Source organism: Cladophialophora psammophila (genome assembly GCF_000585535.1).
Source record: "Cladophialophora psammophila CBS 110553 chromosome Unknown aczJe-supercont1.11, whole genome shotgun sequence".
Classification (NCBI taxonomy): Eukaryota; Fungi; Ascomycota; class Eurotiomycetes; order Chaetothyriales; family Herpotrichiellaceae; genus Cladophialophora; species Cladophialophora psammophila.
In genome coordinates this window covers 258,255-271,817 of record NW_006912932.1, presented here as the reverse complement: position 1 = coordinate 271,817, position 13,563 = coordinate 258,255, and the positions used below count along the sequence as shown (strand labels likewise).

The following is a 13,563-nucleotide window of genomic DNA, read 5'->3' as shown; positions in this document are numbered from 1 at the left end:
AATGCCTGGGTCGGCTACAAATCGAAGGATTAAAGGCGAATCACCCCAACTCAAAACCCGCGTGGGCGAGACCGAAGTATATGACAGCTCAACTTGATAAACAGCGCTCCTTACCTAGGTCCCTGGACCCGTTGCGTCGGCATTGGACGCTAATACATAACCGGCTCGCCGAGAAAGGAAAGCGTGTCGATTATGGCGTCACCGGAAACGATATCCGCGGTCCACTTTCACCGATCGTCCAGTTAAATCGACCGGGACCTGTAAAGTAGCGGCAAACTACGAGGTACAAGTACTAATCAATGTTCTCACCATGGGGACACCAAACCCCCGGCCCGCATCATTAATATACCGGTAACCCCCCTAAAAGAAGTTTATCACACTAACTCGAAGGAAGCGTGTGTGGGGATCGACCGCTACAGTTCGGAAAGCCCATTCGAAGCGCGCACAGATCGACCCGGTTTGAACTAGTGGACTATGGCTTTCTCTGACTCTTCCTATGGAGCCTCATGGCTGGCCTTTTCACCCTAACAAGCAGTTTGGACGAGACGGTAAGCTGTTGTTTCCGTTGATTGGCGCGTCTTAATACAGGCGAGCCGGATGGATCAAACTCAACCTCGTCCTCAATGATTGTCCAGGTTGAATGAACATCTGGCCATGCCTTCGCGAATCTCCCTTCCTCATTAACCTCTCCTCTCGCAAGGGAGCTTGACCTAACTGTGTAACTCTCCCAGAATGGCAAGATAAAACACTGGCAGCGGTGTTTGCCTGGGATGTTTGATGAGGTATGGAAGACATTTTGAAAAGGCGAAAAATTATTCTGTGTACCTATATCGTAGGGTAGCTAGACTGCCTAGGTATGTAACGGGGGATACAATATTACCGTAGAACCTTGGTTCTCGGAGAAATCACAAAGCGAAGGCAGGTTTCTCAATTCCGTAACGAGAGTTATCGACAACGGTCTCCTTCGGCGCAACTCGTCATCTAGGGTTCTGTAAGCACCAGTCGAAGCTTGGAAATGCTTCAGCGCCGGTGCTAGGAGGAGTACATGATTCGCCTGGGGGATTGAATGGGGTCTCCGGAGCGCATGAAGATGCCAGCACGTCACAATTGGCCGGGCAAAGCGACAACCCAACTCAAATAGACGACTTTGCGTTCAAGTTCCGTCCGTTGTCGTACACGCGGTCCCCGGTCCCGTTGATGATGTGGTTGATGGCGCTGAATGGCTTCCCATTAAGCCACTGCGTAACCATGTGGTTGAGCTGGATTCCCGGTCCTGTCGGTGTCTCGATGGCATTATCGAGCTCGACTTGGTTGTCGAAATTGCAGTAGATTCCGAGACCTTTGGCCGCATGGGAGCTGACCTGATCTCCCACCTTGTAGGACGCATACCCCTTATTCCCGGTGGGCTGTTGCCAAGAGGCCTGGTCGGGCGGATCGTACGGGATCTCGGACTGGTACATGTAGACCTGGCCACCGTTTCCGTTCCAAACGGTCTGGAAGTTTTGGAAGTGTTCGACGAACAGGCCGTAGGCGACCACATTCTGCCCTTGCACCGTCAGCCCATTCTCGGCTGTATTGACAGTCCAGCCGACGGTGCCAGAGTTGCCGTGGTCGGCACGCCAGATCCAGATGTTGTCGAGGATCACATTGTTGGAGTTGATGGTGAAACAATTTATGGTCGAACCTGGAGTGGCACCCCCAACGCGGCAGGAGAGATCAAACAGCGCGGTGGGATTTGCGCTGTGATCAGCTGTACTATCCACACCTCCTACTGTCAGAAGCTGGGAGGACCGAACGGGGCCTGCATCGAAGATGATCCCGCAGACCGATACGCCGTCGACGTCGTCGATTGCCATCGCCGGAGTGCCGTTATCAGGGACCAATGTAGCCATTCCGAGACCCAGGATCACGGTATTGGGGTGCTTGACCTCTAGGCTTCTGGATAGATGATAGACACCTGGCGTGAGAATCAGGTGGTGGCCGTGATGAAGAGCATTGTTTATGGAATCGGCGGTGTCTGTGCCTGCTTTGGCGATGTAGAATTGATTGATCGGTATAGTTGTGACAGAGTCAGGCATGTTGGACCAGCTTGTACCTTGGCTCTCCCTCTTCAGGCTGGGGACTCGCACCGCGTAGTCGTTCTCGAAAATGAGGTAGGGCTTTTCACGGATGCAAGGGGTTTTTGGGATCACTGTGAAAGGTTGATCGGGCCATGATTCGGATGGAGCTTGGTCATCGCCAACGAAAACCATGTTCCAGACACCCCCAATCCAGCTAAATTTTGTGCAACGTCATGTTAGTAAGTGTCTGTGAAACTTGGGTGTCAATTTTTCCGCATCCTTCAACGCGTCTGTCCTGTCTCTACATCATATGTCCAACAGGTCCCGTGGATATGTCGTGCTTTGGACGGTCTCAAACACTACCAGAGGAAATATGGCAGACTTACTTCGTGAGAGTCGTATTGCGGGTCAAGAATTGCTGTTGGGAGCCGGAAACGATCTGATTATCAACAAGAGAGTCTGCAATGAAGCCGCCGCTGGAATAGTTCCGGTCTGATGGGTAGCGCCAGTCAAAGAGGAAAAGCTGGCCGCGAATGACATGCACGCGGCGCAAGAAGGTGGCCTGGGAAACGGCCCAGCCGCTGATGTCTCCATTGGTCGTAGGCACGACAGAGAGATTCTCGACGCCGCGCCAGAAACTGTTCAGAGCCAGACCTTGGGTGCTTGTCGCCAGCGATTGCACACTACCGGTGACGGTCACGTCATCAGGGGAGTGACCTAACCCGTGAACAGTCATGTAGTAACCCACGTCCACGTTCAGATTGTACGATCCCGGTTTGAAGAGATATGCATGGCGCCCCGGACCAAACTGGCTTGTGTCTTGACTGTGAAATATGGGTGCTATCGTCGACATGATCTGAGCCATGGGCATTGAGGGATCAAAGATATGCACATTGGGGCCAAAGTCAACGGGCGTCGAGGCTGTGGGTGTCGGACGGGCTGATGTGGCCATGTTGCTTGGTGATGTGATTTTGCAATCAGGGTAGTGAGCGGCCGGATGATGCTAGATGTTCAGCGGGCGAAATTATCGATTCCCTTTGCCTTTGAATGTTGCATGAGCGACGAGGTGGTCGGATTGAGTAGTGCGGTGGGCTCTTTTAAACTTCAACAAGGACCTTCTCCCTGACTTCTTCAGTTTTGTCTTGGTGGTGCACTCACACCACTTTCTTTTAGCTGCAGCTGGGCGTTTGCCTCGTTCATGCAACACACGACATTCAGAAAGGAAAAATGAGAGAGATCAGGCAACATGGTCTGATCCTAGCCAGAGCGACGCTGTGTTTCCATATTTGGAAATTCGTGTGCAGGCTCAGGCACCAAGGCTGCCTCAGCTGATCAAAAACGATTCGCCCAAGGAGCTCTACATCCGGGGCATCTGCAACCGGTGAAGCAGGTCGAGTAGGACACAAAAACAAGAGTTACGGCGGCCTTGGCACGGCGCGCCGGAATAAGCATATAGCTACGTGGTAAGTAGCCCAGTATTCTGCTATGGAACACCAGAGTGACTCGTCTTTTTGCTTAAACGCCAAGGGGCTGTGGGCTACTCTCTGATATTACCAGCGACGATTCGGAGGTTGATGCGTATATGGACATCGATGGAATCAGGGATATGATTGAGGGATGTGAGTATGTCTATTCACCTTTGTGCTTTTTGTTGTATACCGCACGTTTCCTTGGTATTCATGAAGTTCTCTGTTTTCTGCGCCATGGTCGTCGTTAAAAGACCACGAGGGTGATAAGGCTTTGTCTCCTAGCAGGGTCGCACCGTAAGTGGGAAAATGCTCAGGTTTCAGCCATTTTAACTAGAGATTCGGGGCGGCAGATGTTCTGAATAACTTGAGCATTGAACCACCTACATTGTGTCTTCTATTCCTTCACCAATAACATTGTAGCGGCCCATTCCTTGTATATTCATGTATCTCCAACTCTATACTGGCGGGAAATGCCCATACAATGACCCTATATGTAGGGGGTATTTTCCCAACAGAAGATTTGACAGGGACTGAATTGCGAATCAGAGATAAATCATCTCCTAACAGGAGGAGGAATGGCGAAGGCCGAAAAAAGTGTCTTCCGAAGACATACTGAACCGTCAATTTTCAAAGCCCTAAAGAGCGCGATTTACGTGTTATACACAGGTGTCTCGGATCATGTCACTGAGTCTGCAGATGTTGCGAGCCCGGCAGGCAGTGTCACAATTCGGTCGGTTGGCGTTCCATTGGAAGAGCCTTCTGCCTTGATTCCATCCTCTCAGCCCGGCCGGCTACTAAAAGACCTGGTTTCACCTTGTACAGCATCGAGAATTTCATCCACCAACAGATGCCACCCTCTTTTTCGTGCTGCTTCCGATTTTAGAGCGCTTTGGATTCCGGGCGACCACTGCTGTTTGTCGCGATGAACCAGCTCCACCAGGCTTCCCACGGCCAGTATTGCCAACGTGGGTAAGTCGGTTCTGGAAGATGAGTTCTCAGAATGCGTCCGAACCGCGCCCTGAAGTGGTAAAGTTCTTGGAGGCCGATCGGTCCATGGGAATTGTCTGCGCCAAGACGTTGCATCGGTTGCGTCCCACATGTTATCGTCGTAAGGTAAGTAGAGGTCCAGCTCGGCGAAGTTGAGCCGGAAAGGGGACTGTGCGCGAAGGTGATACAAGCTATGGATGGCCTAGGCACGTGTTACCAGCAATGTTTTGAGGGGGATAAGACAGGTTAGGCTTACCACGACGGCCCATCCAAGCCGTTTACGTTTTTCTATCGCAATCCACTCTAGCCATTGCCTATGGATTATTGTACCCTCCAGATCCTGATCTAACAGTTCTTGCGGACTGAGGGAGCAATCCACTGTGCTGAGGTCTGAGGGGGATGTAGCACTGCCGACTTCCGAGTCACTGTTCAGCCCGTGGTCTGAATAGAACACAGACGCGTTCCGCGCAGTAGTGACCATGCACGCCTGGCCAGCGAGGGCCCAAGGGCGAAAGATCCCAGAGCGGTCGATAATGATGAAAAAATATACAAGGCATTGGCACAGAAGTAACGTCAATGGGTCGCAAAGTTTGTGAACCCCCTGCGAGCCGCAGGATTTCTACGTCCCGAGTCAGCTCTGGCACTCTCCTGGCGACCGGCGTCGGATATAGAGCGTACACATGCGAGGATCATACAGATTCTAGCAAAGACACGAACATAATACTCTGTGTCCCCGGGTCCCGAGCTGTAACTGGCTCCAATCGCAGTGATCACGCTGACCAAAAGCGGGGGGCTTTTCCCAATTTGGGTGGAAGCGCGGTGTATAACCGGGAATTTCTAGGAAACCTGGTTCAGCGAATAACCTGACACCGATCCAGGGGCAATATGTCTGTTACCTTGTGGAAAATCTCGAAATATTGGTTCCAGAACTTGAGCACATCCGCATCATTCATTTTGGGCACATCAAGAAGAAGGCTCTTGTGCTCTGGTGAATCGAGAGTGTCCAGGACTCTCAGTACCGTACCGAATAGATCAGCTGGGTCACTGTGCAAGTAAACACTGGTCTGGGGCTCACTCCCTTCTTCTCTCATAGATGGAATTGGATCACTATTGCTGATGTCTGCGTTGCCTCCCATGTCATTGAATAGAACTTCAGCGTGGGAAGGCTCAAATGGTAGATCGCTTTCCCAATTGAACCACGACCAAGGCGTATCGCTCGCACGCAGTTCCGTGATACTGTCTCGATTTTGATTTGATGTAGTCTGGTGCAGCCGGGAAGGGACGTGCTCCAGGCCCGTCTCCTGGGGTAGTTGCGGGTCGAAATGCATGGTGTCTTCTCGGAACGAGCGTGGAGAATGGCAGATGATATGTGTAGCCAGAGCTGTCTGCGAAATGGTGTCAGCAATAATATTGAGATTGCATGCGACATAGAAGCACCACGATGGAGAAGACTCCATGATCGGCTTCATAGAGTGAAACACCGGCTTCGAAGCGGTATCCGTAGCGAGGGGTTTTGTAGTCTGTTGAGGCTTACCGGTCCGTTTGCGGTAGTGGCTTGACACTCTCGTGGACTATTATCAGAAGCTGGGGCCTGGGCGTCAACCGTGGCTGTTAAAGATAAAGGCCAATCGTCTCCGCCCACAGGTCCTGATAGCTCGACATTGGGAGCTGTCATCGGGTGTCGAGTCCCATTTTCGTCGGGAATTTCGATGCCGTCGGCGGCGGCAGTCGTGAAGTCCTGTGGTAGGCCATGATTCTCTTTCGTCGAGAAGTGGAACTGGCAGATAATCCCCTTCTTCTCACACTGAGCGCAAGAGGGAGCACCGCTGCATCTGATCTTGTAGCTGCCGTAGCCCCCGCGCGTTAGAAGCAGAGCCTTTCCTGAGGAGACCAGCTCGAAGTCGAGAGAGAGCAAACGTACAAGGCACACCGAAGACAGCTCTTCCGGCGACTCCTTTTCCTAGGCAGCTCCACCGACGCAATTTGATGCTTTGCCTTTGTGTGTCGTGTCAGGACATCCTTTCGCGAGAAGCTTTTGGCACAGAGCGGACATGTGACGGGATTGGCCCGTCTGGAGGAGAGATGGCGAGCACTGGACGAGGCCTGGTCTGTACCTTCAATCATGTTACCCTCAGAGGTGCGTTTCTATACTCTGGAGAGACAGAAGTTGGCCATATGCATGCTCAAGGGAAGTTGAACCCACACTTCGCGGGGCCCCAGATGGCTGGCATCTGTCCATTCCGGGGGCCCAACCGACCGAGGTTGAGACGACGGGCCTGGCGGGGTCATCCTGCCTATGTGAGGGGTCGTCAGCTGCCAAAGTTTTGAAACTCAACGACTGCTGAGATTCTCTCGGTGTAGTCGTTCTAGGCGTGGACCTGTCAGCATTCCAGCGAGTAGGGAAAACCCCTGCCAGTCTTCCGCACCTTCGCGTTGGTCCCTGCGCAACGAATCATCATCATCGCCCACCGCCATATTCAGCTGCGTGGAAAGGCTGGATGATACTGCTAGTGATGTTGGATCCGACAGATCTTGCAAAGAACTTGTTAAGAGGGTCGCTCTGCCGCAATCATGGACTTGCCGACATCCCCACACCCCATCGAGCCTCCGGCTGGCCCAAGTCATGGGACAACAAGCAGCGCAGAACTCGAAAGGAAGTTCAATGAGTTGGAGCAGCGCCTCGCCGAGGTGCGGCAGTTGGCCATGCAAAGCTTTCAAAGCCTCTCCAACCAGAAGTCGGCGGATTTCGAGGGCCTTGACGACTTTGACGATCATGACCGACGGGACCATGGTACCTTCGGCGATTTCCTTGACTTTTGTGTTGTGTCGACGGAAGGACTGACCTCGCCACCGTCCCATCAACAGCTGGAGACAAGTCGGTCATCAGAGGGCACGACGGGCCTCCAGTGGCACAAAGCTGTCGAAAGAGCCGGCACCGCTCGGCGACCGTCGCGGCTGCCACCCCAACCCTCGATCTATGACATTGATCTTCTGGAACTTCACGGCTCCGTAAGATACAAACTTCTAAGACAATCCATGACTCCAGAGCAGCCCCAGCAAAGGTCAGATCTCTCGAATTCTTTCCGAGTGGCCAGGGAAATGATAGAATATGTGCTAATGACTATACGCAGCCTTGATACTTTGGTGCAGAGAATGCTGTATCTCCTGGCATCAGACCGATATTGGGGTAGGAAAAGGGCATTCTGGTTCGAGACGTTGGCTTTCGAGAAGTTGGCTCCAATCACTCGCTACCAGATCCTCCCGACCGTTGAACATTACTGTGCAATCCAACCAGAGTTTCAGCCAACACAACTGCAATTAACCAGGCATCATTGGCCAATGGTCGACTGGATTCCGTTCCCGGGACTACGAGACAAGATTATCCTTCACGCTCATGAGATTGACCTTACGGCTGTGGTGGAAGGCACCCTAGACAGTTGGTGCTTAGAATCAAAAGAAGAAGTGCCCTTTGAGGACGGCCAACGTGAGATCCAGGTATATTATCGTCTCTCGGAATATATTGATTACAGACGGCAACAATCCTCAATCCCGACTTCTCTACTTGGCAGGATGTCGAAATCCGTGGAGACAGAGTTTGTCCTCGCTCTTCGCCAGCCGAACCAGATCTTCAAGCTAGAACAGTCGTACTTCGACCGCTTTCCGATGCTTTTCACCGAAGAGACTTTGGTCAAGGGCCAATATAGGCCAATCGTTCTCCAGCCGAAATCTCCAGAATCAGATGCGCTTGACGTGCCGATGATTGGAGAGTCCCACACGCAATGAATGTCGATCTGAAAGAATGTGTCATCAACGAGTGACATTTTTCAGCAGATGCGACTCGTTCTTACTCTCGGGAAATCGGGTTATTTCTCTGTTTAACAATTCTGTCCCGCTTGCGTGGGAGGGTTATCTATTCTCCCTTTCCCTCACAGCAGCGCAATTGCATTTGGCGGAGATCCAACCCCCCCTCGGACATATAGCGGGGCGCTTGTGAACAAGAAAGACCACTGATTCTGCTTCTTACACAATTCGCTCAAGCCCTCTAGGTTCCAAAGCTCGCCCAGGGGCATCCCCCAGTGAGCAAGAATCCATTCATGAAGGACAACTGCTCCTTTTTGCCCAAACGGAACGGGACATTGCTCGAACCCAATCGAATCAGTTGCGACGGCAGCAAAGTGCTGATTCCATAAAAAGCGTGCCATCTCCATGCTTCTCTCAACCCCTATAAAGGCGGTCTTGTCAAGCTTTCGCTTTCGTTCTTCTGGAGAGGCGGCATTATACCACAGGGTGAATCCGCCACGAAGGAGAAGAATATCTCCGGGTTGGAATTCGACTTTTTGATGGTTTGCCACCGCCGTTAGTTCTGAAAGTGTTATTGAGTAAGGAGAGTCCGCAGGCACCGGGCTTTGTCCTGTCTCCTGTCGCCATCGAACATAATCAATCAACACTCCTCTTCCGACAATGCCGCCTGCCTCAACCCATCCTGGCCATGTTAGTTGTGTATCTAAGGCTTTCGTTGGGGACATACTGTGTATCCCATTACGGCCATCACGGTTCTTCATGATATCCTCATGTTTCAATCCATTGTAATATAATTCTTGTTCCTGGAGACCGCAGTGCGTGAGACCATCCCATTGAGATGACGATTGTGTGTTAAATTGTAGCTCGTCATCATGGCCGACGCCCATGTTCATTTTCTTGAAGTCGATAACGGTCTGTTTGAACAACCTTCTATTGGCGATAACATAATCGAAGGCGTCCAAAGGAAGGTCCAAAGATACACTGATTCCGGCTTTGACCTCTTGGGCAGCCCTCTTTCGGCTTTCCGGAGTGATTTTGTTCAGCGCTGTTTGGCTCTACTGGTTAGTGAAACCCTTGGACGCACCCAGTAGATGCTTCTGATGGTGGGAGACGCACTGCCAAGTTGGTCCTCCTGACCCCAAAGACCCCACGAGTTTCCTTGAGGCTGACCTGGAACTTTTGGCAAATCATCGAAGTGTGGAATACTAGTCCTCGACATCCTGGAATACAATGATATGTACAGGAGTGCATTCAGAGTTCTCCGCCGAATATGCGCAGATCTGAGCCCCTACTTCAATAATTGTTCCCTTGCATGTGACTATGCTGTCGGTCTACCACCACCACCACCACCACCACCACCACCTACCTCCGGTTTAGAACACAGTGGTGGCACCGTTAGGCCCCAGCCTCACAGTTTGGTGGATTCACATATTTTACCTTTGCTCCAAATAAAGCCTTTGCTTCTCGTGGTCCAAGCAGTTCAAAATGCTGACTGGGATACATCGATGGTCCCTCACACTTTTTCCTAGTTGATCTTGTGGATCGTATCAACCGTAACCCTATACAATGGGATCCATCACCGAAGATCATGCCTCTCACCTCAGTGGTCCCAATGGGGATGCACATGCTTCCGTTCCGCCCAACCTGGAAGATCTCCCCGATCTCTACGGTTGGCCTCGAGAAAATGAGAGGGGCTACCGCATTCGAGAAATGCCTTCGGAGTCTTATAGACCCCTTCGGGTTGTCGTGTTGGGCTGTGGAGCGTCGGGGATATCTTTTGCGAAATTCGCACAGGATGATCTGAAGAATGTAGACTTTGTCTTGTACGAGAAGAACAGTGACGTGGGCGGAACATGGCTAGAGAATCGATACCCGTAAGTCATTCTTACTGCCTTTCTACTTGATCAGGGGATTAAACGGGCTATCATATACAGTGGATGTGCCTGCGATGTTCCAAGTGTCACGTACCAGTTCACGTGGGAACCTGACACTTGGTCACATTTCTATTCCGAATCTCCTGAGATACACCGCTACTTTAGACGGGTGGCTGCAAAGTACAATGTTTTGAAGTACACTAAGTTAAATCATACTGTTACGAACGCGCTCTGGGACCAAGAGAGTGGCAAGTGGGAGATCACTGTCCGTGACGAGGTGACAAAGTTGACATTCGTGGATGAGTGCGATGTTTTCATCAATGCCGGAGGTCCTTTAAAGTAAGTGGAAGGCTTACAACTCTGCTCTCTATTATCTTGTGTCAACTAATGCAGTAGTTCAGTCATTGGAATATGCCTAAAATTGATGGAATAGGACGATTCAAAGGTGTCCTGGCGCACACTGCCAATTATCCAGAGGGACTCGACCTCAAGGGAAAGAGGGTCGCAGTTTGTGGCATTGGCTCCAGTGGCATACAAGTTATTGCTTCCATCCAGAAGGAAGTGTCCAAATTGTATACTTGGATAAGAACTCCTACTTGGGTCCTTGGTTCATTTGGAGCGAAGTACATGCGAGAACCAGATACTAATTCAGCCTGTAAGTCACAGGAATTATCTGATCTACAGCTGCTGACAAACTGCTATGAAAAGATACCGAAGAAGAACTTCGGCTTATGCGACAAGATCCCACAACCTACTTGAAATATCGAAAGAATATCGAGCTAAGTATCAGTGAAGGGTTTGGTGTGTTTTTCAAGAATACACCAGAGGCGAATGCCGCGAGGGAGGTTCGTTCATTACCCTGCTTGACGTCTTCAATATCGCTGACCGCATAGTTAGATTGCCACCAAGGAGATGCGTTCGAAATTGGCATGTCGGCCTACCATCGCTGATGCTCTGATTCCAAAGGATTTCCCTGTGGGATGCAAGAGACCTACGTAGGTGCCCGACTCCCTGGGACTTTAACCCGATAAGTCTCCTGACAGCCTCTAGGCCTGGAATAGGATTCTTGGAAGCACTATGTGCTGAAAATGTCGTCACCTATCCGGGTGGACAATTGACAACTATCACCGAAAAGGGGTTCCTCAACCCAGATGGGCAAGAAGAAGAGGTCGATGTCATTATCCTAGCTACAGGATTCAACACTACCTGGATCCCTCGGTTCTCGATTATTGCAAACGGCAAAAATCTCCAGGATATGTACAAAGAGAACCCCCTATCGTATCTCGGTATTGCGGCCCCAGAGATGCCAAACTACTTTACCTACTATGGACCTTACGGACCCCTTGGCCAAGCCAGTGCCGTAGTAATGATCGAATTCTTTACACGGTATTTCAACGCGGCGGTTCGGAAGATTCAGGCAGAATGGATCAAAAGTCTAGCGCCGAGGATGGATGTCGCAAAGGAATTCCAGGAACACGCCGATCTCTACTTGAAGCGAACCGTCTGGGACTCGAACTGTCGAAGTTGGTGGAAAGGTGGCAAGGTTGATGGGAAGATCATGCTTTACCCAGGATCGCGAACTCAATAGTTTGTCACCCCCTTTCCCATTATCCTAGCTCAACTTGGGGGTATTCTCGGGCTAACTTTTAAACACTTGGCAGCATGGAACTCATCAGTAGCCCGAGATACGAAGACTACGATATCAAGTACCATGATATGAATCGATGGGCTTTCTTGGGCAACGGATGGTCGACCAGAGATTATGATGGGAGAGATATAACATGGTTTTGGGGCATGGTAAATGGCAAGGATAAGAAGGAAGAATATGAGCTAAATTGGAAGGCATCTGCGGAAGATTCAGCAAGCCACCATCAGCCAGACGATCAAAAAGTGAAAGACTTGTTGATCTCGCCCAGTACGCTTTGAAAGAGGCACCAAGCTCAAAGGAGACAGAGCAGAGTCGTGGTCGCCATGGAGGGAGTCTTTTTCTGTAGCAAATGATAAGCTGAAGCTGCGACCAAACTACGTCTTGCGATCCGTCTCTGATCAGCCCATGCTTTCCATTGAAGGAGTCTCAAGAATTGCTCTTGAAATGTTCATCCATCCGGTTGGCGCCACATTTGTATCCCGGTTGACGCCGCCGTTCCATCCGGTTCATGCCACACTTGCAGCCAAGCAATGACCACTGCAATCACCAGCAGTTGACTACTAGAATTTGAGAGCAAAACCAGGTCTTATACGGGATTCAAAAGTGGCAATGGCAATAGCACTGCGGTGGTTGGACATGGTCGTGAAATTTTTGTGGTGCTCCTGATCAATTGCTTTCCCAAGCTTTGATCCGATCTCGAGGGATGATGGGTCTTTAACCAGCCGAACGCTTGAAAATATCTACATAATCTACCCCTCCTCGGAAAGAGCAGCAATTCGAACCACTTTTAAGCGCCTCACTGGGGTTCCTTGAAGAGGCCAGACTCCAGGCTTTCAAGATGGCTCAACCACAATCAGCAATTGTCACTGGAGGGTCCTCGGGCATTGGGAGAGCCACAGCTCATAAACTAGCTAGTCGAGGCATTAATGTTCTTGTAGCTGATATCAATGTCGCCGACGGAGAGAAAGTGTCGAAGGATTTGAAAGCTAGGTATGGTGTTGACTCGGCATTCGTCAAGCTTGACACGGCTCTGGAAGCGGACGTTATCAACATGGTGAATACGGCGGTGAAGTTGTGGGGTCGAATCGATTGGGCTTGTAACTGTGCGGGCAAGGCTGAACTCCTGACTGAGGATGAGGAGGGGGTGACAGAGAAAGTCTTCGACGAGTGGGTCATCTTGCAACCCAAAGATTTGGGACACTGCGGGAACTTATAACGCGACACAGGATGTACCAAATCAACCAACGAGGCACCTGGTTCTGTCAAAGGCACGAAGCGGTACAAATGCGGAAACAAGAACCTCGAATCATCACCTTGATGCCCTCGGAGAGGACGGTTGAGACTCGAGGCTCGATCGTCAATATTTCCTCTGTCAACGGAATTGTTGGTCTGGGCCAGCCTGGTTATTCGTCGGCAAAGGCTGGAATCATTGCATTTACGCGGACTGGAGCACAGTTCTACGGAAAGGATAAAATCCGCTTTAACGCCGTGCTCCCGGGATCTATCCGAACGGACGCCATGGGTGTATGGCTCGAACAGCTTTCTGAGGACAAGAGAAAGTTTGTCCTGGAGGGACTGGTAAACTCGACACCGTTAGGGAGGCAAGGAGCACCAGAAGAGCTCGCCAACGCTGCTTCTTACTTCCTCAGTGATGAAAGTACTTATGTCAACGGGACTACCTTGATAGTCGATGGTGGGCTGATGGCTATTAAATAGCGAAGGTA

General features: G+C 50.9%; 6 protein-coding genes across 6 annotated transcripts; 3 read left to right on the top strand and 3 right to left on the bottom strand.

Moving 5' to 3' along the window:
* Positions 1–1,133: 1,133 nt before the first annotated feature.
* A1O5_07311 (uncharacterized protein) lies at positions 1,134–3,012 on the bottom strand (the record flags this gene model as incomplete). The annotated part of the gene is made up of 2 exons (XM_007747900.1): positions 1,134–2,274; positions 2,447–3,012. The coding sequence occupies 2 exons, from the start codon at positions 3,010–3,012 to the stop codon at positions 1,134–1,136; spliced, it is 1,707 nt and encodes a 568-aa protein (XP_007746090.1).
* A 1,295-nt stretch (positions 3,013–4,307) lies between these two features.
* On the bottom strand, positions 4,308–6,640 carry A1O5_07310 (uncharacterized protein; the record flags this gene model as incomplete). The annotated part of the gene is made up of 6 exons (XM_007747899.1): positions 4,308–4,718; positions 4,773–5,135; positions 5,195–5,353; positions 5,413–5,901; positions 6,051–6,360; positions 6,438–6,640. The coding sequence occupies 6 exons, from the start codon at positions 6,638–6,640 to the stop codon at positions 4,308–4,310; spliced, it is 1,935 nt and encodes a 644-aa protein (XP_007746089.1).
* Positions 6,641–7,087: 447 nt separating this feature from the next.
* Positions 7,088–8,299, top strand: A1O5_07309 (uncharacterized protein; the record flags this gene model as incomplete). The annotated part of the gene is made up of 2 exons (XM_007747898.1): positions 7,088–7,578; positions 7,648–8,299. The coding sequence occupies 2 exons, from the start codon at positions 7,088–7,090 to the stop codon at positions 8,297–8,299; spliced, it is 1,143 nt and encodes a 380-aa protein (XP_007746088.1).
* Positions 8,300–8,442: 143 nt separating this feature from the next.
* A1O5_07308 (uncharacterized protein) lies at positions 8,443–9,536 on the bottom strand (the record flags this gene model as incomplete). The annotated part of the gene is made up of 3 exons (XM_007747897.1): positions 8,443–8,999; positions 9,045–9,362; positions 9,434–9,536. 3 exons carry the CDS (start codon positions 9,534–9,536, stop codon positions 8,443–8,445), a joined length of 978 nt encoding a protein of 325 aa, XP_007746087.1.
* A 347-nt stretch (positions 9,537–9,883) lies between these two features.
* On the top strand, positions 9,884–12,117 carry A1O5_07307 (uncharacterized protein; the record flags this gene model as incomplete). The annotated part of the gene is made up of 7 exons (XM_007747896.1): positions 9,884–10,191; positions 10,252–10,530; positions 10,593–10,846; positions 10,900–11,036; positions 11,089–11,186; positions 11,242–11,778; positions 11,853–12,117. The coding sequence occupies 7 exons, from the start codon at positions 9,884–9,886 to the stop codon at positions 12,115–12,117; spliced, it is 1,878 nt and encodes a 625-aa protein (XP_007746086.1).
* A 560-nt stretch (positions 12,118–12,677) lies between these two features.
* On the top strand, positions 12,678–13,555 carry A1O5_07306 (uncharacterized protein; the record flags this gene model as incomplete). The annotated part of the gene is made up of 2 exons (XM_007747895.1): positions 12,678–13,006; positions 13,066–13,555. 2 exons carry the CDS (start codon positions 12,678–12,680, stop codon positions 13,553–13,555), a joined length of 819 nt encoding a protein of 272 aa, XP_007746085.1.
* Positions 13,556–13,563: the final 8 nt, after the last annotated feature.